We start from the raw sequence: 25121 nt of genomic DNA on the forward strand, positions 1-25121 counted from the left end.
ACACAGAAACAAAAACCAAATAAAGAGAGAAAAGACAAAAAAAGGGACACAAAAGTTGGCAAATCAGCCGCAAACTGGCCGAAAGAGAGGGGAGGGCAGAGCTTAGATAAAAAGCTCCAACGGCTCGAGGCGAGACCAGCAGACGGCGATAAGCGGGCGTGGCAGCAACATCAGTGGCAGGCAGCAGCAGAAGCAGTAGAAGGAGCATCAGCATCGACCAGCAAGGAGCTCAGAAGGATAAAGACCGAGTGACAGAAAGAGGCACACCCGGAGTCAGCTATGTGGCCGTCGTGGCACGGAATATCCCTGCTGGGGCTTCTGGTGGCAGCCGCTTTGGCTCTGCACCGCACCCCGGACCAGGCCATGGCCATAACCTCTCCTCTGGTGGGGCAGGACTTGGTCGACTTTCAGCCCTATTTCCAGGAACAGGATCAACTGGTGGCCGCCTCCAAGAAGCACGAGGAGCACGAAGAGGGCGGCGAGGAGGAGTCCGGCGAGGAGCAGCATAGCGAGCACTTCAAGAAGCACGGTGGCAAGAGCAAGAAGGAACACAAGCACGGCGAAAAGTCGGAGAAGGGGGAGAAGGGCCACCACGACAAGGAGGGCAAGAAAGGCGAGCACAGCGAGGAGGAGGGCCACGAGAAGAAGCACAAGCAGTCGGAGTCCCACCACAAGAAGAAGAAGAAGGGCGAGAAGGGGGAGAAGGGCAGCGAGTTCGAGGATCACGGCTCCTACAAAAAGGGCCACTCCATCAAGGGCAAGCACAACGTCCACAAGCTCAACGAGGACAAGAAGGAGAAGAAGTACTACGACGAGGATCATGTGGAGGGCGGCGAGGAAAAGCATGGCGGCTTCGAGGAGGCCAAGAAGCACAAGAAGGGCAGTAGCCACAAGAAAGGGGAGCACAAGAAGGGCGGCCACGAGGAGCACCACGGCAAGAAGGGGCACTCCAAGAAGGGACACAAGAAGAAGGGCCACAAGGGCCACAAGAAGAAGCACGAGGACTCCAAGAAATGGGGCCACAAAAAGGAGCAGGGCAAGAAGGGCGGCGCCGAGCACAAGAAGAAGTGGCACAAGTCCTCCAAGAAAAGCAGCGAACACGATCATGGACATCACTGAGCCAAGAGTGGAGCATGCATTGTGGCGCGTCCTTCCTTTTTCGATGATATTTTTTAGGTAATAAACACACACACAAATCAGACCCAGTAAAGAACCTCTTTACGTACTACAGATATTCCAGAACAGGTTTAGATAAAGATTTAAGGATTTTATTATTAAAAGAGAACAGCAGCAACACCCATAAGGTGGCAAAGATCCAAGATCTTTCAGGCCCTATGATAGGACGCTACGATTTTACACCGAAAAAGTATTCCGTTTTGGGTAACCTCTTGATTGCTCAAATCTACGATGCGAAAGTCTTGCCAATAAATCAAGCCTCCTTAAAGATGTGGAGAGACCACGTTGAGGTCGCCTAGAAGGAGAGAGTTACCCATTGGCTTCTAGTCTAGAGCCTGCCTTCTTCATGATTGCCACTGTTTCATGGCGTAAATTCAGTTCTGCTGTTTGACCTGCGAATTGCTCTTCTTTCCACAGCTAGTACTGCACTTCCTGTGACTCCTCTGACCTGTAAACACACTTGGCCACACTGCGCCCCGCGGCTCTCTTTTGATAAAGTGTCTCATGGAATCCTAGTACAGCCCAGCAGCACATATGGATGTTGTTCCGCGAAGTATGCGTTGGAAGTACTGCTTGTATGAGAGCTTACCCCCAATCCAGCCCCGCTCTGACCACTGTGATGAAGGATGGCAAGCAGCGGACTCTCTATATGTCCACAATAAAGAGTATTGACGAGGCCACCAGGAAAAACCTTACACAATCCCTTGGCGTATTGGGACTGCAGGATGGACAGCAGCTGACGGTCACCGATCCCACCTCCCCTTCGGCCACATCGGCCTTGTCAAAGTTATAGAGGGACCAACGCCCAAAGAGAATGGTGTGTTTGTTCTCCTCTTCGCGCTTCTTAAGATTCGAAAGCAGCAAAGATACTCGTATTATGTATTACTTGTCTTTTTTCCTGATCTAATGGTGAAAGTATGTCGTTAAGCGATGATGAATGAATGGATCTATGACAAAATTTACCCCACTCAAATCTTTGCCCAAGATATTTGAATATCTGACGTTTGGATTTGGACAACAGCCCCCTCGGGGTCTTTGGGCAATATCTGTATCAGAATAGAGTCAATTTAATCGATGCTCTACGGTTAGCTTATGTTTCACTCAATCAAATTAGAACAGTGTCTAATCGTATTAGATTGGTTCAATGCTCAGAAATATATATATTAATTGTGTGGGCAAAACCGAAAGGAGCTACCTACACATATAATGCCTTCATTATCTAGACCCACGTCCAATATATACACACTCTTATGTGGCAGCATGTATAATCTTGAGACGTAAACCCTTTCAAGACTTTGACAAGCCCCTTTTATAGTTATCTTTAAATTAGCCAATGCATGCGGCTGCTTAGTGAGAGATTACATGAGGCAGAACTCTATAAAGAGGGAAACTCCTACCCCTGCCCACCCGACACACACACACGTGTAGATTAAAGAAAACATAATTAGAAGGAAAATCGGAGGCATCTTGGACGAAGGGATCAAAGCTCAATTGGCTGCCCTACACCTGCATTGTTCTAATTGCCAAAAGGTAAGTGAAATATGAATATGCGACAGACACATGGGCGAAGGGAGGCAGGCGTCCGTGTCTAAGGTTAATTACGCAGACTGCAGGTCGTGCCTCTTGCCTCCTGTATCCTGTCCTTGCACGCACACACACACAGGCACAGGCACTGATTTTACCCTTGGAGACTGAAAGCCTGAGCTCCATGCGTGTGCATGTGTGTGTTTGTTTGTTTGCTTAAGCCATTTCCGGTTCGATTTTAGCCAAAATCTTGTCCATTTTCTAGCCTAACCAAACAAACGGAAACTGGCTTAGTTGGACAGGGGGAGGCGGGAGGCGGAGGACGGAGAGCAGGAGGACGAGCACTACGATGCTGCAAGGACAAACCAGCTTTGTTTGGTTTCATATGCTAATCCTTCAGACCAGCGTCATAAATCATTCTCACCCAACTGGAGAATAGGGGCCGAGCCGGAGAGGCTAAGGAGAGAGCCCATGGTCTGGGGAGACATCCGAGCTCGGGGTTAAGTAAAGTTTGTCTGGGCCTAAAAGCTTTTTCTTTTTATTCTCTTCCAAAAAGGGTACACTGAGGTTGGACAGGCGTTTGGTAGATATGGTTAATAATCCTGATCGGATGACTATTCGAGAGAGTGTAAGAGAGTGGATAGAGGTCGTGGGACTGCTTCAACGATGAGGGACAAGAACGATCTTCCAGTGCACTCACAGATTCGTAGCAGAGAGCTTTAACCGGGAGCTGTTAACGGAGAGCGGTACAGAACAGCTGCAATCGGCAGCTGTTAACGGATAGCTGTAAACGGGAGCAGTAACAGACTGTTAACCTGGGGTGCTAACAGCGCTCTATCTGTCATTCGAATAAGAGTATTCCATGATTCGATCCCCGGATTTCTGCTTTTCAATCTCGTGTCTTTTCTTTGGGGCTGTCCCCATCATGTCCAGGGATGAGTTACGCTGCAATCTGCTTTGAGGGAAGTGTGGTGGTGGTGCCAGTGCTTTGGCTGTCCCATGGTGATTCCTGGAATCCTAGCAACTGCAATGCCACAAACAACAAAGACCAATAACAACGGCATGAATATAACAAAGCTCTCCAGCCCCAGCCCCAGCCCCAGACCAGAACGGAGGAGAAGCTTCATCCTCAACAATACCCACAACAAAAAAAAAAACCAAAAAAAAAAAAAAAGAGAAAAGTTTAGGTCTGTGATGGTCCCTGGCTGTGGTCCTGTTTCTGGTTCTGTTTCTGGGTGAATTGCAGCTGCAAGGTGAGCAGTCAACAGTTCAAATTCCCACAACATCACACAGCTCTCTCTCTCTCTCTCTCTCTCTCTCTCTCTCTCTCTCTTTCTCTCTGTGTGTGTGTGTCTCTATGGGTTTTCCTTATTGTTTTTGGAAAATTGCCTCAACAACAACAACAACAATAACAATCCCACATGGCCACTGGGCAAATGCATTAACGAAAGTGGTTGAGAGTGCAGAGCTCTCTGAGGGGTGCCGTGCCACGAGGATGGGGCCTGGTGTATCAGCACTAAAAGATCATAATTCACATAAGTCGACTAATAATTCAGTTAAGTTGAAATGCAACGCAATACACAAGTTGCTTAGTTCCCCCAGCAGCAGAGACCCCCAACCGCGGAGGGGAAGATGGCTTGCTGCATGAGGTCAGGGGGGCAAGTACGAGTGGCAGCAGCATCATGGCCGCTCACACACACACACACACACTCGCACACGCATGGGAGCCATTCGTTGGGGGCGAGCGATGCCAATTTGGGTTTATGGTTCATGGCTGGAACTTGTTTCTGGAACTAAATTCGAAACTTCTTCGACTTCGCACTCGGAATAAATAAATTTGTTTGCATTCACGTACAGCACTGCCAATTCTTGAAGGCTTTAATCAGGTACAATCACGAATTTTGCAGCCAAAAACTAATTGTGATTAAACAGTATTTTGAAAGCGGCTTACCATAAGCGCCTTTGGGCCCAAACTAGTGAATAATAAATGTGAGTTAATTGCTTCATAAAATAGGTGTTGCGCTTTAAACAAAGATATTAATTAAATAAGGCAGATATTATTGTTGAATGAATTAGAAAGTCGAATTGGAAGACATTAAGTGGAACCTACAGATTCGATTTCAAGCAGATTGAAAATTTAATCAATATATATATCCATATATACTTCCTATAAATGCTATACCAAGAACGGAACTATTAGTCATCCCTGATGTCATGCTGCTTTAATCTCCTAACCTCTCAGTATTTGCCTACTCCAGCTCCCTCCCTCTATGTTGCCACTGCAACAGTTTTTAAGGATTTTCAATGTTCTTGCAAATTAGTTTAATCCTCTCTTCTCCCATGCATGCATACGTTCTCGTATCTGTGTGTGTGTGCGTGTGTGTGTGTGCCTGTTGTTCTGTGGTATGTGTCCGTGTGTGAAGAAGTTTATTGTTTACGGGGACCAAAAGGATCCTACTGCTTTCGAAAATCCTGGCCTTCAGCTTCTATGTATGCCCCTGCCCCTGTTTGTCTACTGCTTTCGTTGCATACTGTTTCAGTTGTTGCTGGGGCACAGCCCCTTGCAGAGGACATAACATTTGTGTGTGAAATATTTGTAATGCCCAGATGGAATTTTCTATGAATCCATTATCCAAGTGAATATATTTATTAAGAGATTTATTAACACATCACAAAGTGTGACTCCACCCAAACAAAACATAGCAACAAATCGTTCAAAACTTAATTTAAAAAAAAAACTTTTTAATTGAATTTAATGTGGATAATTATACCATATCCTCCCAGCTAAAATGGTATAGACGATTCAATAGGTAAGCTGTTCACCAAACTCTCATGCGAGTAAGAGTCAATTATTGAACACTCCGCTCATCCGAAAGTGATGATTGGTGCGATTTATGCTTCTAAATGACATCGCTCGGAGCAAAAGTAATAGTTAAAAATACTGCGGCAAGTAAATTGCCGAGTCTCCTAATTAAAACTTTAACTTTATGAACTGTAGTTGAATTTATGCCAACAATCAATGATTAAATTATATCTTGTCCAATGTAAATTAGACTTTAAGTTATGTGACCCCCAGGCAGAGCCACGGGGAAAATGCACCTCGCTCGCGTTGGGCCAAACTTGCCCTCTGGGGTCTGTAGGGTGTTGTATGGTGTAGAGTGTAGAGTAGAGTGCTGCGACATCGTGGGATAGTGCTGTGGAACGAGGCATCTGCTTGGGGGCAATTAGGACAGCTCGTAAATATGCCACAGCGCGCTCGGATGCATCAATGAATGTGTCAATGATTAGGCTATGGCCGGCACAAAGGATGCCCCGACCAATGATGGCGCAAATCGAAATGTTGCACTTCAAGGGGGCGAATGGCGGCTAATGCAACTGCAGTGTAATGGGTGGAGGGTGCGGCATATTGAAGGCCATTGAGAGGGGGCTAACTGCAGGCCATAATCAAGCGAATGGAATACACACACACACACACACACACGCACACTCAAGAAGAGACACAGAGAGTTGGGGGGCCCATTGCAGTCAATTTATTGTGACCAATATAACGCCCGAACAGAGACTCCCAGAACAGCAGGATGGCCTCCTGTTGAAGGGGGGGCACGGGCCCTGGGTGCATGTAAATTGAAAATTATGGCAATGCGCAACAAGATTAGCCAATGGCAATGGCGGTGCTGCTGTTGCTCTTGCTCTTGCTCTTCCTGGTGCTGATGGTGGGACCGGAACCTTCCCCGTACATAGTTCGTACTGTAACAAGACCCAAATGAATTTATTGAGATAGAGAGAGAGATATGTGCAGGAGACAGGGGGAGGTTGAGGGGGAGGGCACCGCGAGAGTTGCACAAACATAAACTAAATGAATGCCCATGGCAGACAAATGAAGTTATGACTTAATGTATACAGTCCTATATAGAGGGAGAGCCCAGAGATAACAACAAAAATAAAGTTATACGAAATATGGAGATTCTATGCGGAAATGGGCGATGGGAGGGGGAGGAACTTTGGAAAAACTCCCAAAGCAAAGTTCAACTTTATTCAAATTTTATTCGATGCTTAATAGAACGGAATTCAATGAATGTACCCGCAGGCTGGACACAGAACACTTTTGGGAACACAATTTCTGACCATTGAATCGAAACGAGCGCACAAATTCTATGGCATGGGAAAGGACAGGTTTTATTATGATATACATGTGTATAATACTACTTATATGTATATTCAAACGTATAGTTGTAGTTAGCCGGATAATATATCGGTGCTACCACAGATGAAATTCCAATCCAATCGATTACAACTGCAAACTCTATCTAGACGATGCTGTAGATGCTGGAGGGCTATGACAGGAACAACGATGAGAGGTCGAAGGACAACTGTCCCGTGACCCCCTTGGGTCCCTGGTGGCACAACAGCTGTACCGATAGATATGTGGGATGTTCACTGATGTTCAAACCTTCTTGGCATATATCTAAAGGGTACCGTGAAAAACATGTGAAATGTGGCAGGGAATGAGATGGAACTCCTTTCGATATGACTATTTATTCAAAGTAATGCAAACGATGATTCGTACAAGGTACATTTTCTTTATAAAGAAGAAAAACATATTTTAAGCTGCAAAATATTCCTGTATTGTAAATCTGGCTCTGTTCTCACAAAATTCCATTCTTCCCTCAAAGAACTCATAAATCAAGCAGGGAAAACTTTCTTATCTCGAACAATGTCTTATATAGCTTGATATCGATTCCAAAATCGGTGAAATTCGAGATTTGGAGTCACTAAACACGTTTAGAATGCTGTCACCCTCGTCTTGAACAACTTTATCTTGAGAGTACTGTGAAAGAAATGAGTCGTCTGAACCCCCTATCTCTGAATAAAGTCTTTAACTAATAAGATAAAATGAAAACTATCGCTGTGGCTCAAAATCGTAAGTACCTACCTGTATGTAAACTGCCCATCGATTCCCCAAGAGGTCTTTAGATTCCGTAGAACTTTGAGAAGGAAATGCCAAGGCCCTTGCTGAGGAGATGTCCCGTAGATAGAACCAGTGCCCTAGATGAGATATTTCACAGCTAAAGTCTCCCTGTTAGCCTATCAACCTACATTCATATCAATTTGGTTCGTTGCAAATTTCCAACACAGAATCTCCATTTATGTAAAGTTCTTCTTTGAGCAGACGACAATTCCCTTGTAAAATGAACAAAGAAGTTTTTATAATTTCTGACACACATATTAATCTGTAGTTGGAATCGACATGGAAAAGATTTTAACACACACCATCATTATGGGGGGAAGTGGCATGGTGCGGGGGGAGAGGGAGCAGAGGGATATATGTATGTACATATCTTAGCTTTCGATGTGTCAAATTCATTCCACTCTAGCGCGCTGCAGTCGTCGGATCTTGCTCATGCTCTGCTCCTTCACTTGAGCATTTTTCTGCGCCATTTTGACACAGAATCCGGAAAGCCCTCACCCTCACACCCCCACACCCCCCCACACTCTGAAACGCTCCCATCTCTATCACATCTGCAGTCTGCCAGAGGCAACACATACATGCACACGCATACATCTACCCGTGCCCTGCCCCTGCAATTTTCCACTCCCTGCCCAGGGAATTGCAGCCAAGTTTTCCTGCTGCATGCACGGGCTGCCTTATTATGCAAATGTCTCGACTGCGAGGGCCTCGAGATGCGCTCGCATGCCAACGTCATCGATTTATAAGTTATGCAAAAAGCGAGAGCCAGAATTTTCTCACTGCATCCTCCTCTGTATCCTCATCCCTGTATCTGCATCTGTATCTGTATCTTTCATGCCATCGACAATCCAAGAGGCGACTCTTTGACTGTTTGACTACTTTGTAAGCAATGGTTTACTGTTGTAGCTGCCACTTTTGCTGACTGCAATCACAGAATTTAGCAAAATCAATCTCAAACGCTGCCCGAGGTTCACCTTCTGGTTCCGTTCCACTTCCTGCCCCATCGCTGGCTTCCTCGGTTTCCAATTAGAGTTCCAATCTCGTTGTATATGCTCTCTGTTGTACCCTACCTTATCAATCAATAGGGTAGAAGTTCTCAGTTTTAGAAAGATGAAAGAAGTAAGGAAGGGCAGGAAGGGCACAAAATATCCCAGATGTCTTCCAGTGCAGGATCCCTGGTGGATCCCTTCCCTCCAACAATGATCGTCTAGTGACATTCTTCCACCATTAGACCGGCAAATGGAAGCGAGGCCAAGAAGCAAATGTTGAGCTCTAACTCTATTCATTATTAGACGAAGCCATTATAAAAACAATCATTACACTACAAGAACTTAGTCCCTTTGTGTTTATTAACAAGACGATGATTTGATTTGCTGGCCACCGAGTAAGGCTTAACACGAGAGCGCCAAGAGTCGATCTACTATTCAAGACGATGTCGGATTGGAGAACTAGAATCCAAGACGATATGCACTGCCAAGTGGGTGCTAGATGCACTCTTAACTCAAGGTCAGGCCCGTGCCCTTTAGCAAGCGAGAGCGCGACAGATCGAGAGAGCGATAGCGAAAGAAAGAAAAAGAGAAACACGCGAGAGAACGGCTCATAGGCTGCTGCAGTGCGAGAGCATATTGTTTATGTATGTACATATGTACATATTTATGTAGATTACAATGTGGTACAATGGACAGGGCAAACAACGAACAATAATAGGTTTTACTCCACGTCTGCACCTCTGACTATGATCTATGTATTACTGGGTTATATCGGCCAACATAGACATTTATTGTACGTTACATTTGACGCATTTTATTTACCTATATCAAAATGTTCATTCTTAAGATTAAAAGTTCTGTAATGGTTTCGCTTATAAATGATAATTTAGCGGTATAAATTAGAGAATGATTGGTTACAAGATCGTGATACAAATCCAACAGAAAGTAATATTGATAACTCCCCAAAGGGCATTTCCAGCTTCGATCAGGTCTGACCATTTTTCCGTTCCTTGTCCGCTCTTACTGTCCCCCCCCCCCCCCCCCCCTCTCCTGATTGCTTTCAAGCTGAAACAAAGAGGGGAAAAAACTCGAAACGTAACTAGAACAACAGCAGCAGAAAAGCCGAGGAGAATGGGGAGCAACGGAATGGAATGGATGGCAGCAAAAAAAAATGTAAATCATTGGTAAATATCTTTTTACAATGCGAATTTTAATCAAAGTTTTTTTCGGACGCAGAGCCTCTTCCGCCGCGTCGGGCCATCAGCGAAGTGAGTTCGATTTGTTGTTGAATAGCCAAAGAAAAAATAAGAGAACCAAATAAAGCGAAGTGACGAGTTACGAGTAGTGTTTTTGCCGATTTTAAAACCCTATCCGGCTTATGGGGCGACCCTCGCGCGGGCAATTAACATGAATTGATTAATTGAAAATTTCATTTCAGTGCATTTAAATGGTAAACTAATAGCTTGTTTAATTAATTAATTGGAATTTTCATTTGTAGCATTTAACGTTTTTGCAACTTACATTTCAGGGAATTAAGCGTTAAAATACAATTTATTCAGTTATAATTGAACAAAATAAATAAGTATTGCTTATAAGTGGATACTGTTTTTTCCCAGGTTGTTTTTTCTTTTACAATCAGAACAAGACACCAGAACCATTCATTAAAATTGTATTAACAAAATAATCGCAAAAAGCGATCATTGGAGAATGCACGTGCTCACTCCCCCGACCTCACAGTTCTGTTTTGTTTATTTTTTTTTTGTGTTTTTTAGCTTGTTTTGGGTTCACAGATCCTCACATTTGCATGGGAATAGCAGCTTTGTCGGTTTTTCGGCATATTCATTTCGGAATTTCCAAATATCCTTTTATTCACAGGTAAAGCCTTACCGGCTTCCCTACTGGTTTGCAGTGGCATCACCATCGTCTGATGATCCGCGCACTTTATTGGCGTGTGGACTTCATATCGCAACACTTATTAGAGTCTCGGACAAACCTTTCTTTTCTAAGAGTTTTCCTCGACTGTTCTCAGTATTTTTCAATACCATGGGGCGTGTCCCCGTTCCTTCAACGGCTTTTACACCCCCCCAACTTGTTTGTTTTTTTCAAACATTCTTAGCAACTTTTTCAACTTTTTCAGTTTTTTCAGTTTTTCCAGTTTTTCCAGTTTTTCCAGTTTTTCCAGTTTTTTCAGTTTTTTCAAACACCTTTGATTCGTTTATTTCAAACATTCTCTCAACTTTGTTTAAGTCGATCTGCTCCATTTGTTTGCCACAATTAGTCAGGAACGTGGCCAACCCTTGAGAAACTGTGAGGCGCTCGACCGCCGAAGTAATAAGCAAGCCAGCGCTATATATATTCACTTTCTTGCGAATAAAGACTTGGGAATTATTAGGCGAACAAAGCAGCAGAAAACGAACGGAGCGACGGCTGCTACAGCGGCGGGAGAGAGAGCGAGAGAACAAACCGCTGCTGAGAGCAGCCAGAAGAGTGCAAGTGCAACGATTGGTGGTAGTTTTGGTTTGTTTGTGCTCTACTTGATCGGAGAGCGCTGCTGCGAGAGAAACGAATGGTTCTCATCTGGGCTCTCTCGCTCTTTTCATGCATAATACGGTATGGCAAGCAGTGGATACAGTGTTATATGTCATTCTTACATCTGCCAATGTTTTTGCACATCGGTTTTAGTTATTTTTCCATTCCAAGCAAGAAAAAGAAGAAAAAAAGAAGATAAACTAAGAAAATAAACTGAAAGTCCATCACACTTGTTGCTTGTCTCAGCCAGGCTACGAACCACCAGCATTTTGTCGTCATGCTCAGCACTCTCCTTTCATAAGGCTGAGAATTCTATGTCCATTGTTTGCTGTGAGCGTTTATGAGTCACACACACGCGCGTATGCACATATTTAATTGTTTTCTGCGGTAAAATTTTGTTTAGTGTGATGAGTGAACAATTTTCTTCATATTGTGAATTCCTCAAATAAATGGTTTGATCTTTTTTCGATCATTCAATCGAGAGGCATGAGTGCACATATGTATGTACATACATAGCTGTGGAATCATGCAGGCTCCTAATACACCCATATACATACTTGTATACATATGATTGTGTAAAAATATATGTATGCTCAAATTAATGCGAACTAGGATTTATTTCTGATGATTATTATTATTAATTTTATTACGAGAATATGCAGCTCACAACAAAAGCGTATATTTGTAGGAATCAATATTGGTCAGGGCGGCAGCTTAGTATGAGTAACGGTTGGCTGTTCCCCCAGGGAGAGCCGTCTCGGTCTTTACATTTATATTAAATACTTATGCCCTCTTTTACGAATCAATGGCTCTAAATGCGTCTTTTAATGGTAACGAAATAATAGATATTAAAATAATTCATATTTAATATTTAATTATCATCGATTTCATCATCGTCATCATGCCAAAAAGGATTATAAATCGATTCGTTGTCAGACATCGATACATCTCTTTCTCGATATTGACGCTTTGGTATTCGCTTTTCCCCTGTCGTGATAAACTCGTAATCATCATCAATGGCAACAAAGTATGTGGGAATATTTCCACTGCCTTTAACATAGGTCTGGCCGCGAAAGTTGCACATAATGCCAAATTCACCCAATAGGATAGCGGTTTCCTTGGTCACTTGGATATGTCCTATCATTCCTGTGGAGTCCATACGGGACGCCATATTAACGGGGTGTCCCCAGATGTCATAATGTGGGTGAGAGGCGCCAACGATTCCAGCCATCACCTCACCACTGGAGATTCCGATGGACATGTCTGGGCTGATGACGGACTTGTCATAGGACACCGTTTCATAGACTTTGTTGAGCATCCAAAGGGTTCGCATTAGGTCCAGGGCAAACGTGGTCATCACAAAGACGACCTCTTCGTGAAGAACTTCCTTGGGATATTCTTCTGCTATTTTTGAAGAGGCTCTACGAACATTCTGTGCCTGTTCCACTAAAAAGATATTACACACATTTTCCAATATACATAATCCGATTTCACGTTGATTACGACTAACCTTCTTCCATTAGAGAGTCTCGATAGGTCTCCCGATTTTCCAAATCTTTGCTGATGCGACCGGCAAAGTTCACATCCAATCCACATGCTGCCATGTAAGTGCAGCCAACAATTTTGATCTTCTCAACCACGTAATTATCTTTGTAGTGATGCAACTATAACGAGAAGACATATTTACAAATAAATACGAATAGTAAATATAGTATGGCTTACCAATCTATCGAATTCCGTGATGATCTCGTTCAGTAGGCGCAAGCTTCTAAGGCTCAATTCGAAATTCTTTAAAGTAGCAAACATAACGGAAACTATTTTATACTCTTCGTAGTAAAGCTCATGTTTTGCGAGAGATGTAAGGTAGATGTTGACTGAGGAAGAGAGGGCTGTCCGATGATTTTGCTCATAAAACTGAACGAAAAACGTACCAACATGAGCAGGAAGTATGTTATTCAGGAGAATTATTATCGAGTAGTTAGTACTTTGGGCATCACGCTGCTTTCTTTTCAAATCCATGCGCCAACTAAATTAATTTAAATAACTTATATTATATATATTATATTATATATATTATATTATATTATATTATATTATATTATATTATATTATAAATGATCTGTATAAATAAATCTCGTGTCACGGTGTTTCTATTTTGTTGGTTTGCCATACGAAATGTAGACCGTGGGACCGTCGAACGAATAAAGCAACAAAAATGTGAAATAGGACAGCTGAAACAACAGAGGAACGAATCCAACAAGATAACGAAAATGTGCATGTGAGCATGTCGTAATTTGCATAAATCTCAATCACAACAGGCACGAGATGAACAAAATCAAAAAAGTTAATTGGAGCGGTGCAGGCGCGCTGGTACACTCTCAGAGAAAAAGGCAAGCAACACCACCAAGTACACCGAGCAAAATTAGATGCAATATTCGAGTGAGAGCCAAATATTACATATACCGCTCATCCGAAAGTGCTAATTGGAGCTATAGACAAAAATGTTCTTATTTTCATAAGCTCAAATTTCACATAAGTCAAATGGTATATTCCCAGATTGCGAAAATTGTACCAGTCTATTATTATTATTATATGTTCACCTTATTTTTAAGCTGGCTATAAATTAAATGGCAGAAAAAGGTTTGGCGCGTCTTCTAGTAATTATATAAAATTATAAAGAGTTACTCACTTGAAGTTGACTTTGTTTGTGAACTCCGCGTGACGCTCTTTCAAATACAAAGTAACAAATGTGATAATAATGAGCGTACAATGTGCATATTCTGGGGCAAAAAAAGGATTAGTGGTCCAACTGTGATGAAAAATGAACTGCAAATGGAAAAATATAACGATCAGATAGGAAATCGTCATCAATAAACAGACAACTATCTTCAAGACGAACGGAATACTAGTGAACGTAAAGCTCATTCCAATGATAAGGGACACTACATTGGTGATAACCCAGGGATTAAAACATATATCTATATCGTCATAGTGATAAAGTTTACTATCGATGTACATCACTTCGAACTCCTCGCGATCACATTCCATCTAGAAAGCAGGACTTCTTTAGGGTCAATGGTTAGTCCACCAATGGACACTTACCATCATGATGAAGATCACGGAATTGTACGCACAAATGATAAATAGGTAGATGCAAATGCGGAGGCTGAGACTCGCTTGGATCTTCTCACTGGTCCGAAATATCCAGCAGCTAAGTTTGCCGAATCTGTGCCGATTGTTCTCCTTATTGCCATATCTAAGCCAGCAAAATTTTTTGTACCAAGATATGACAAGCAAGGCGGTCAGAAAAGTTAATACAACAACATCCAACAGTATGGCCTCAAGTAGTACGCCCTCGCCTAGAGACATCTGCTGAATGTAGGCCAGGCTACATCCAATGCTCCAAGCAAGCAACATGCTGTACTTGAACATTAGGTCCGGCGAGCGCAAGTACTTGCACTCTATGTTGGAATCCCGATAGACCAGGCAGAATTTGGTGACCGCGGTCGACAGAAGGTCGATAGACTGGTTTCGTCTTCTCCAGGAGAATATTTGTCTGGGGTGTGCGGAATCTGCTTAATGGTTGAATTGTGCTTTGTCCGAGAGAGTCGACACTCACTTGAAACTACTGACTGGCATCTTTCGAAACTCGTGACGCAACTCTTCGTTTATCACATGATCTTTAGTTCTGTACAAATCGGGTCTAGCAGGTATATCCATGTGAGATTGTGACTCGAACCTCTGTGTGGTTCGTTTGGTGAAACGTGGAGAAGGCTCAGTAGAAATTTGAAACGTGCTGATATTGTGTTTGCTTAGAACGGGATCCTCCAAAGCTGCGTCGGTGCCAGGAATTATCGTATATTCACTAGGTTCTAGTTCGTTCAAAGTGCTGGCACTAACATGGACAAATCCCGGTGACCCGGTGGATTCTAAGTGATTGGCAATGGTCACGTCGGTTCCTGCACAAAGAAAGAATCTCGTCAATCGATAATCTTTATGGAATGCTCCAACACACCCCATATATCGTACTGTAGCTTAGCTTCGCCAATGACTCCTGCAATCACACTTCCCGAATGGACTCCAATGCGCATATTGATGTCCACGTCGTTTTCCCTCCTGCAGAATGTTTAAATACAAAGGTCTCGATCAATAACCATAACCTACCGCACTTCCTGAATGTGTGAGATCATGGACAGACCCAGATCCACACAATTCTTGGCGTGATCTGGACTCGGGCGCATTAGACCGGCCACACAGTAGTAGCAGTCGCCCAAGAACTTGATTCGCTGAACCTCAAATTGGGTGGCGGCCATATCGAACCTTCCGTAGAGGTCGTGCAACAGCCTCACCAACTTTTCCACGTTCAGGGTTGTCGTCATTTTCGTATAGTTGACCACATCCGCATACAAGATACTGACCTCGGGATGGATCTGAATGGCCATGACATGCTCCATGACGCCCGGTGAGCGACTCGCGGCAAGTCCGCGTAGTTTTCTGGCAAGTCTATTTTGTATATCGTCTTGAATGGGTTTCGCTATCTGCGGCGGGATAATGCTATGCAGAACTAACTTTTCCTGACGACGCGCATTGCGCAGCCAGATCTTCTCCATTATGTACTGATGGCGGTCCAGGAAGGACGACCGCACTACAATGTCATTCATTATGCGAAAGAACATACCCAGAAGGTTGAAACCCAAGTGGTGGAATATATCCAAACTAAACCTGCCGTAGTCTTCGTCGGAGTAGTACTCTTCGGCAACATAGACCCAAAAGTAGGCGATGTACACGACGGAAACTGTGACCCCTAGCAGCAGAGCACCCGACATAATGGGTATCGGCATGAACATGTATATCATATAGACAATATAAGTGTCGTAGAATGTATCCAGTGCCCAATCGTGCTTGTAGTAATGATATGTGCCCTGAAAGATATCTGCAGTATGGAAACATGTCTTTTTTATAGTAAAAGTAGAAGGTTGAATATCAATTAACTCACCAGCAGACACCAATGCGAAAGCGGACACTACGGCGCTTGTATAAGTAATCCACGAGTGTCGCATAGCAAGGTTCTCACAGAAATTGACGCTCATGACAGTTAGAATAATGAATGCCGAAGCTATGTATAAAGCCACATCAAAATAAATTAAGTGGGGATGCTGGATAAGGATGGTGGCACCTTTAGCCGTGACCCTATACTTTAGCTAACAATTCCTGCTTGACTTACCTCGCAAGTGAACAGCAGCATTGCGCAGTGGGCGATAGTTATGAGAGTGTGCAGAAGGAGGAACACCCCAAGAAAACTATTCCATAGTCGTGCCTGGTACAAGCGGTACTCCTCCTCCAGGTGCAGTTCCGCACATTTTACCTAGGGATATCCATATGTATCTAAATGAATGCACCAGGTATGTATTGCAAAGGTTTACCAAAAGGTAGCTGCGCTCCCAAAGGCGCTCTTTGGTATAGTTGTACTGACACACGTCGTCAACGAAGCCCTGCCGAGGCATTCTGTTTTTACCTGTTTATTCTATATTTATTGACTACTTCCAAATGAATTACAAGTATTGAAACGTAAAAGTACAGCGGACCTAAAGCCTACCTGGAATGGAACTATTCCGATGGTATTCGAAAAAGTAAAATCAAGGATATTGCGATACCTTACGCAATGAAACCCAACCAAATCAGTTGCACTGAATATTAGAACATGAATACATAGTACATAAATTGCTCCTCCTCATTTTACTCCACTTGTTCTTGCTCGTTGGATTACTTCAACCGCATATCCAATTCACCCTCCTAAAAACAATAACAATGGTCTTCAAATGTTCCTTTAAATAATTACCTGAAGTAAGATAGCATTTATTTTCTTTTTCTTATCATTATTACTACGATTCCTGCATATGTATATGTACATATACCACAGTTTCCATAAACTTTAAGATCAGCCCACGAACTTCTTCGAGCTAGTTTGAGCAAGCTCCGACTCTCTCTCCCGCTCACGCTCTCTCTCAGCGCTACGCTCACAAACTCGCACTCACAAGCTTTTGCTTCGAAAGCACAGCTGGCAAGCTCGTGATCATTTTGATATTATACAAGGTGGTGTATTCGCTCAACGCGCTGTTCAAACCAAAAATAAAATATAACAAAATTTGTTATTTTTGGGATGTATTTAGTCTTAGCCAAACTTTAAGCTTATCAATTTTCGGTCTTAGCCATTTGCGGTATATTTTGTTCGAATCTAGCTTTTATTGCCTTGAAATTCTGGCAGCACTGCTCACAACTCGCACTCACAAGCTTTCGCTTAGAAAGCACAGCTGGCGCTCTCTTTTCGGGCGCGCGATCATCGTCACGAATCTAAACTTTTCGAAGTTCGAGCGTTGATGTTGCGCAGTCGGTTTCGTTTTCGAACTTGGCTCTTGAGTGTGAAGAGAAGAGCGAAAAAGCTCATATTTGCGTGAGAATAGAGCTGGCGAACACCGATCCACAGCTCCAACCTCCACAGTCCATCCAACACCCAACACGCACGGAGCATACACACTCGTTCGCAAGGTGAATGCGAAGACACAGTAAAGTAAGCCCCCTCCACCTCCACACCTTTTAAAGAAAAAAAAGAAAAAACAGCAGCAGAAACAGAAACAAGGCAAGCCATAAATTATAAAGTAAATGAGAGTTTTCTTATGGTACATTGAAAGCGCGCCTGCCTGCCGCAAAGAAAGATGGCATTTTGCCTTGAAAAATCCCAACTAAAAAAGTGACGAAGCAGAGCCGAAAGCAAACAGAAAAAACATGCAGATATATTCTGCATGTGTGTTAGATAATAAGTGCAGCGAAAAGAAGCCGAAAAGGAAGTGCAAAAACAAGTGGAAAAGCGGCAAAAGAAAAGTGCGGTCTAAAACTATCAGAAAATTTTACGCGTGGAAAATTATTTTGCCTTGTCAGCTGACCCTCCCCTCGCGCGTGCTCAGCCACTGGCTCTGGCTCTGCCCCTCTCTGTCGCACTTCGTGTCTTGTGATCCACATTAGCCTGCCCCACACATAGAATGGGGTGGGAGTTTACTTTAACGTAGGAGCAGAGAGGTTGAATGCGATCAAAAATTCAATATGGTGGCTTTGACATTACAGCTGTACGATCCACAGTCTGCGTTTTTTTTTTTACCGACTTACTTTTTTCATTTGTCAGCTGACGCCAATGACAGTAGTCTTGTGATCAACGTCAAAGCCAATTGTCAAATATTCGAACTCGAATGGAGAGAGAGCCGAAGAGCGCGAGAGAGTTGTCAGAGAGTTGTGCTCTCTGGTTCTCTTGCGCTCCCGCTCTTCAGATAAACGCAGCCCGCATATAAATTCATACGAAAAATGATAATAGTATAGAAAAACCAATTTGCAGTTTGATTTTCAATTAGCGTGTGTTTTTCTTTCCACAGTCGAGAGGTTTCACAGTTGGAGAGCCGACTCTGAGAGATGGTATTACTTTTCGAACTTGGCCAAAGCTTTGTCACGTGAAACGAAAGCTCTGCTCGAGCATAATTTTTTGTGTGAGGGAGTTACGAGTATAAATCGAAAATAACTGAAAAACACTTGTCGCCAAGTTGCTGATTAAGAAATACCTAAAATATTACCAGAAAATAGGCAGCAAAAAGTGTGTACTTTGGATTAAAAGATATTGATAGTGTCGGGTTACACGTCCCCTTCCCTCCCACTTCGATGTGTCAGCTGACAAAAGGGCCAGCCAGCCAGCCAGCCAGCCACCAATTAGTGATAAGAAATTTTCAGTTTTATCTTTCGTTAGCGCTACAATGCAGTTCTCTTGCTTTCAGTTGTAGAAACAAAATCAAGCAAAATGTCCAATCTGAAATGTTTCGATGATGAGGAGCGTGAGTCCAAATATGGACGTGTCTTCGCTGTCTCGGGTCCTGGTAAGTAACCAGACAAATTCCCCCTCCAGCCGATATCTAACCTCCTAACCTCCAATTCTCAGTGGTCACCGCCGAGGCCATGTCCGGCTCTGCTATGTACGAGCTGGTGCGCGTCGGCTACTACGAGCTGGTGGGCGAGATCATCCGTCTGGAGGGCGACATGGCCACCATTCAGGTGTACGAGGAGACCTCTGGCGTGACTGTCGGCGATCCCGTCCTGCGCACAGGCAAGCCCCTGTCCGTTGAGCTGGGCCCCGGTATCATGGGCAGCATTTTTGACGGTATCCAGCGTCCGCTGAAGGACATCAACGAGCTGACCAACTCCATCTACATCCCCAAGGGTGTGAATGTGCCCGCCTTGTCGCGCACCATCGCCTGGGAGTTCAACCCCTTGAACGTGAAGGTCGGCTCCCACATCACTGGAGGTGATCTGTTCGGTCTGGTCCATGAGAACACTCTGGTCAAGCACAAGATGATTGTCAACCCACGCGCCAAGGGCACAGTCCGCTACATTGCCCCCTCTGGAAACTACAAGGTCGATGAAGTCGTCCTCGAGACAGAGTTCGATGGCGAGATCACCAAGCACACCATGTTGCAGGTGTGGCCCGTGCGTCAGCCACGTCCCGTCACCGAGAAGCTGCCCGCCAACCATCCCCTGCTGACCGGACAGCGTGTCCTCGACTCGCTCTTCCCCTGTGTCCAGGGCGGTACCACCGCCATTCCCGGTGCCTTCGGTTGCGGCAAGACTGTCATCTCCCAGGTGAGCTTCATTCTCAGTCATCAAAAGACCTGACCTCATGTAGTTTCTTCCAATCATTCCCGTAGGCTCTGTCCAAGTACTCCAACTCTGATGTCATCGTGTACGTCGGTTGCGGCGAGCGTGGTAACGAGATGTCTGAGGTACTGCGTGACTTCCCCGAGCTGTCCGTGGAGATCGATGGCGTCACCGAGTCCATTATGAAGCGTACCGCCCTGGTGGCCAACACCTCCAACATGCCTGTGGCTGCCCGTGAGGCCTCCATCTACACCGGTATCACCCTCTCGGAATACTTCCGTGACATGGGTTACAACGTGTCCATGATGGCTGACTCCACCTCCCGTTGGGCCGAGGCCTTGCGTGAAATTTCGGGTCGTCTGGCTGAGATGCCTGCCGATTCCGGCTACCCAGCCTACCTGGGCGCCCGTCTGGCCTCCTTCTACGAGCGTGCCGGTCGCATCAAGTGCTTGGGTAACCCCGAGCGAGAGGGTTCCGTCTCCATTGTCGGCGCTGTGTCGCCTCCTGGTGGTGACTTCTCCGATCCCGTGACATCCGCCACTCTGGGTATCGTGCAGGTGTTCTGGGGTCTGGACAAGAAGCTGGCCCAGCGCAAGCATTTCCCCTCCATCAACTGGCTCATCTCCTACTCGAAGTACATGCGTGCCCTCGATGACTTCTATGACAAGAACTTCCAGGAGTTTGTGCCCCTGCGTACCAAGGTCAAGGAGATCCTGCAGGAAGAGGAGGATCTGTCTGAAATCGTGCAGCTGGTCGGCAAGGCCTCGCTGGCCGAGACCGACAAGATCACCTTGGAGGTGGCCAAGCTGCTGAAGGACGATTTCCTGCAGCAGAACTCCTACTCGTCGTACGATCGCTTCTGCCCCTTCTACAAGACCGTCGGTATGCTGAAGAACATCATCGACTTCTACGACCTGGCCCGCCACTCTGTTGAGTCGACGGCCCAGTCCGAGAACAAGATCACCTGGAACGTTATTCGCGAGGCAATGGGCAACATCATGTACCAGCTGTCTTCCATGAAGTTCAAGGTGAGTGAAGCCTAATCGACGCTTATGAATGAAGAGATTACTCACTGATCTCTCTGCCTTTTACTCAGGACCCCGTCAAGGATGGTGAGGCCAAGATCAAGGCTGACTTTGAGCAGCTGCACGAGGACCTGCAGCAGGCCTTCAGAAATCTGGAGGACTAGAGCGTGTTGGCCTTACTTTTACAATCTAATCTTATATTTGTTATATAGTTAACTTTTAAAATGAAAGCAGTCAAAAAACGTACCGTGCGTACAGTTCCGTCAAAAGAAAAACAACAAAAAAGCCTACTGAAAAAAAATTGTGAAGAAAAAGAAGAAGACCAACAATTCCATGCTGCATTCAAAAGTTTCCGAAACAAAGAAAGAAAAACAAACGAAAATCCATCAATGAAATTCCACTACTTTTCGATGCCTGCGAGAGATGCAAAACATTCCGGCCTGCGGTTGATACTTTATCATCCAGAAATGCAACCCGCCAGGGGGGCAGTCAGGGACACGTCAACTGTAACGCCAACCACCAACGAACGTCCTTCTATGTACTTCCATTTACAACACTACACTGAATAAAAGACACGCACAACACGTAGTACCGAAGTAGTACGCGGACCCGACCCCGAGCCCCACACGCACCGCACATCCACACAAAAGACATATACAAATGCATGCATAAATAGTATTATTGTTTAATGAATGGAAATTCTTGTTTATTTGTGAAAAAGTCATGTTTTCTCCCCTGTTTGTTTGTTTGTTTGTTAAATTTATGTAAATATTTAAAGTATGAAATATTAAATGTACGAATAAAGTGCAAACAACAAATACATTTAATGTAATTGCAAGCACCTCTCCTCCACTCTCTCTCTTAATCTCGTATAGACTTCGAAACTCTTCGTTTTCTTATTTATATTCAAGAAAATTGATCAACGAAACTTCTTTAAAGCTATGCTATCAGGTGTCTGATATTACTGAACGAAACGATGCATCAGATATATTTGACCTAATGAAACATCTTTCTATTTTAAAATCTTAAAAAGCTACGGCACAGAACCTGATGTGATAATTTGTATAGTGTCTTTTCGTACGACCTGGCAGTACGCACCTGCAGGTTGGGAAACATTGGAGCTTGTTGCCCGGTATCGTTCGTCTGGTGAGTCAGCGCCTACTGTATCACAATTCGGCTTTATCTATCCTTCTACAACACTCTATTCTCCCATATTTTAAAATTTTCTTTCAATGAAATATCTGCCTTTTTCATAGCAGACCTGTAGAAATAATTTCAGCTCGATAAATAACAAAATTATCCCTTTTCATAGTAAAAATTGACCTGATCAACTTGGATCCCATTCAATCGCCACCATGGACAAAGATAAGAAACCTGCACTGCGGCTGTGTCATTGCCAACACGACGCCAAACAGAAGCCGTGCACCTGCAGCACAGCTGCAAAAGCAGCCCAAAAGGAAACAAGCACGAACACCTCCTTCGAGTATAGTGTTCAGGATGGGACTGCGCAGACCCAGTATGAATCTGTGGACTGTAAAGAGGATGATTCTAAGCAAGAGCGCAAGCGAAGCTTAACGATAGCCGATAACACCGATTCTGACGATTCGGCCGAGGGCAATGCAAATGTGCGCCCAACCGAATCTGTATTTCAGAAGAAGGTGGTTTATGACACCCCCACCCCAGCGGAGGAGGAGAAGGAGGAGGAGCACGTAGGGCGCATCTTTGGCGTCTCCGGTCCAGTGGTCAATGCCGAGGATATGGCCGGCGCCGCCATGTACGAATTGGTTCGCGTAGGCCACAACAATCTGGTGGGCGAGATCATTCGTCTGGAGGGCGACATGGCCACCATTCAGGTGTACGAGGATACGTCCGGCGTGAGTGTCGGGGATCCTGTCTACCAGACGGGCAAACCCCTGTCCGTGGAGCTAGGCCCGGGCATTATGGGCAGCATCTTTGACGGCATTCAGCGCCCGCTGCGCACCATCCACGAGATCACCGAATCGATCTACGTGCCCAAGGGCATTGATATCCCATGTCTGCCCCGCAATATCTCTTACTCTTTCAGCCCAGAGAAGCTGAATATCGACGACATGATCACCGGCGGCGACATCTATGGGACGGTGCACGAGAATTGTATGATGGAGCACCGCCTGATGCTGCCGCCTCGCAGCCAGGGCCGCATCAAGTGGCTGGCCAGCGAGGGCAACTACTGCGTGGAAGACGTGGTCATCGAGACGGAGTTCGAGGACGTCGTCACCAAGCACACCATGCTCCAGGTGTGGCCAGTGCGACGCAGTCGGCCCACAGTCGAGAAGCTGCCTAGCAACAGTCCTCTGCTGACGGGACAGCGCGTTCTGGACGCTTTCTTCCCCTGTGTCCAGGGCGGTACCACCGCCATTCCCGGTGCCTTCGGTTGCGGCAAGACTGTCATCTCCCAGGTGAGCTTCATTCTCAGTCATCAAAAGACTTGGCCTCATGTAGTTTCTTCCTATCATTCCCGTAGGCTCTGTCCAAGTACTCCAACTCGGATGTCATCGTGTACGTAGGTTGCGGCGAGCGCGGCAATGAGATGTCTGAGGTGCTGCGCGACTTTCCTCAGCTCGAGATTGAGATCAACGGCAAGATGGAGACTATAATGAAGCGCACCGCGCTGGTGGCCAACACCTCCAACATGCCCGTGGCTGCCCGTGAGGCCTCCATCTACACGGGCATCACCATCTCCGAGTACTTTCGGGACATGGGCTACCACGCGTCCATGATGGCTGACTCCACCTCCCGTTGGGCCGAGGCGCTGCGTGAGATCTCCGGACGTCTGGCGGAGATGCCCGCCGATGCAGGCTATCCAGCCTACTTGGGTGCCCGTCTGGCCTCCTTCTATGAGCGTGCCGGTCGCGTACAGTGTCTGGGTAGCCCCGATCGCGAAGGCTCTGTGTCCATTGTCGGCGCTGTGTCGCCTCCTGGCGGTGACTTCTCCGATCCCGTGACCTCTGCCACTCTGAGCATCGTCCAGGTGTTCTGGGGACTGGACAAGAAGCTGGCCCAGCGCAAGCACTTCCCCTCCGTCAACTGGCTGCAGTCGTACTCGAAGTACATCCGCGCCCTGGACGCATACTACGAGGAGAACAATCCCGACTTCGTCAAGCTGCGGTCCTCGGCCAAACAGATTCTGCAGGAGGAAGACGATCTGGCGGAGATCGTGCAGCTGGTGGGCAAGTCCTCGCTGAACGAGACCGACAAGATCGTCCTGGAGGTGGCCAAGATGCTGAAGGATGACTTCCTGCAGCAGAACTCCTACAGCAACTACGACGCATTCTGTCCCTTCTACAAGACCGTCGGGATGCTCCGCAACATGATGGCCTTCTACGACGCCGCCGTCGAGGCTGTGGTCAGCACAGCCCAAGACGAGGCTCGTGTCACGTGGAACCTGATCAGAGAGCACGGCGCCCAGATAATGTACGATCTGTCCACCATGAAGTTTCTCAATCCGAAGATGGGCCAGCAAGCCGTCGAGGAGGAGATGGACATTCTGCATGAGAGCATTCGAAAGACCTTCACCCATCTACAAGAAAATATCGCCAAGTTCTATGCATAAAAGATGGCTGATGCGAAGGAGGGTGTCGTTAACGCATCTGGTTTGGTGACTTTTCAAAATTGTTGGTGGAAAATGTGCATCCATTAATTGCATTTCAAAGTTCTAAAGCGAGTTTGTTGGTTTTTTGTTTAATATTCTTTTAAAATGAAATAATATAATCATTAATTCCTCACCTACAAAGACTTTTCAAGATTTACGCACATATTTCAGGAATTTTTATCCCATAACCACTTGGATTATACTCACGATAATTATCCTTGCCATCGACTACTGACGATAATCTTCCGTTTTTGTGGGGGGTCAAAAGTCATTTACCCATTGACGCGTTTTACCCATTAGAGCAGTTAACGGTGCAATTTTCGTTTCCCTTTTCGTCTGCCGCTTTTGCAGTTTCCCTGAATTTTCCTGAGCAGTTAATCCGTTTTCTAGGGGCAGATTGAGGGTGATCCCCCGCCTCCGCCTCCCCCCAAAAAAGGAAGTAATAAAAAATTCCTTGATTTATAGGAAAAGTTTATTAAATGCGCTCAAACGTGGCCACGCCCCAAAACCAAAATGTTCTCCCCCCGCAATCCGAAGAGCAAACGTCAAGGCCCAGTGGAAAGCTTTTTGCACCAGCATCCAGCATAGGG

At 45.3% G+C, this 25121-nt stretch overlaps 4 protein-coding genes across 9 annotated transcripts; 3 read left to right on the forward strand and 1 right to left on the reverse strand.

Moving 5' to 3' along the window:
- The first annotated feature begins 126 nt into the window (after positions 1-126).
- LOC108161691 (cylicin-2) lies at positions 127-1170 on the forward strand. Its single transcript, XM_017296003.2, has one exon. The coding sequence runs from the start codon at positions 280-282 to the stop codon at positions 1117-1119; it is 840 nt and encodes a 279-aa protein (XP_017151492.2). The 5' UTR covers positions 127-279; the 3' UTR covers positions 1120-1170.
- A 10810-nt stretch (positions 1171-11980) lies between these two features.
- On the reverse strand, positions 11981-16793 carry LOC108163946 (adenylyl cyclase X E-like). Of its 6 annotated transcripts, XM_033393056.1 has the most exons (12): positions 16611-16786; positions 16412-16552; positions 16184-16343; positions 15352-16120; positions 15203-15303; positions 14807-15146; positions 14290-14743; positions 13877-14235; positions 13119-13213; positions 12910-13061; positions 12698-12851; positions 11981-12633 (listed from the first exon to the last, which is right to left on the reverse strand). In XM_033393056.1, the coding sequence occupies exons 1-12, from the start codon at positions 16689-16691 to the stop codon at positions 12059-12061; spliced, it is 3381 nt and encodes a 1126-aa protein (XP_033248947.1). In that variant the 5' UTR covers positions 16692-16786; the 3' UTR covers positions 11981-12058. The 6 variants fall into 6 exon arrangements, with proteins under 6 accessions (XP_033248947.1, XP_033248944.1, XP_033248943.1 ...); XM_033393053.1 differs by having other exon boundaries at positions 12910-13213; positions 16611-16787; XM_033393052.1 differs by having other exon boundaries at positions 15352-16343; positions 16611-16787.
- Positions 16794-17647: 854 nt separating this feature from the next.
- LOC108163580 (V-type proton ATPase catalytic subunit A) lies at positions 17648-21473 on the forward strand. Its single transcript, XM_033393057.1, has 5 exons — positions 17648-17755; positions 19002-19100; positions 19163-19860; positions 19926-20903; positions 20972-21473. Exons 2-5 carry the CDS (start codon positions 19025-19027, stop codon positions 21062-21064), a joined length of 1845 nt encoding a protein of 614 aa, XP_033248948.1. The 5' UTR covers positions 17648-17755; positions 19002-19024; the 3' UTR covers positions 21065-21473.
- A 652-nt stretch (positions 21474-22125) lies between these two features.
- LOC108164129 (V-type proton ATPase catalytic subunit A) lies at positions 22126-24664 on the forward strand. Its single transcript, XM_017299728.2, has 2 exons — positions 22126-23338; positions 23404-24664. The coding sequence occupies exons 1-2, from the start codon at positions 22256-22258 to the stop codon at positions 24490-24492; spliced, it is 2172 nt and encodes a 723-aa protein (XP_017155217.2). The 5' UTR covers positions 22126-22255; the 3' UTR covers positions 24493-24664.
- Positions 24665-25121: the final 457 nt, after the last annotated feature.

This window comes from Drosophila miranda, chromosome 4, assembly GCF_003369915.1.
Source record: "Drosophila miranda strain MSH22 chromosome 4, D.miranda_PacBio2.1, whole genome shotgun sequence".
Taxonomy (NCBI): domain Eukaryota; kingdom Metazoa; phylum Arthropoda; class Insecta; order Diptera; family Drosophilidae; genus Drosophila; species Drosophila miranda.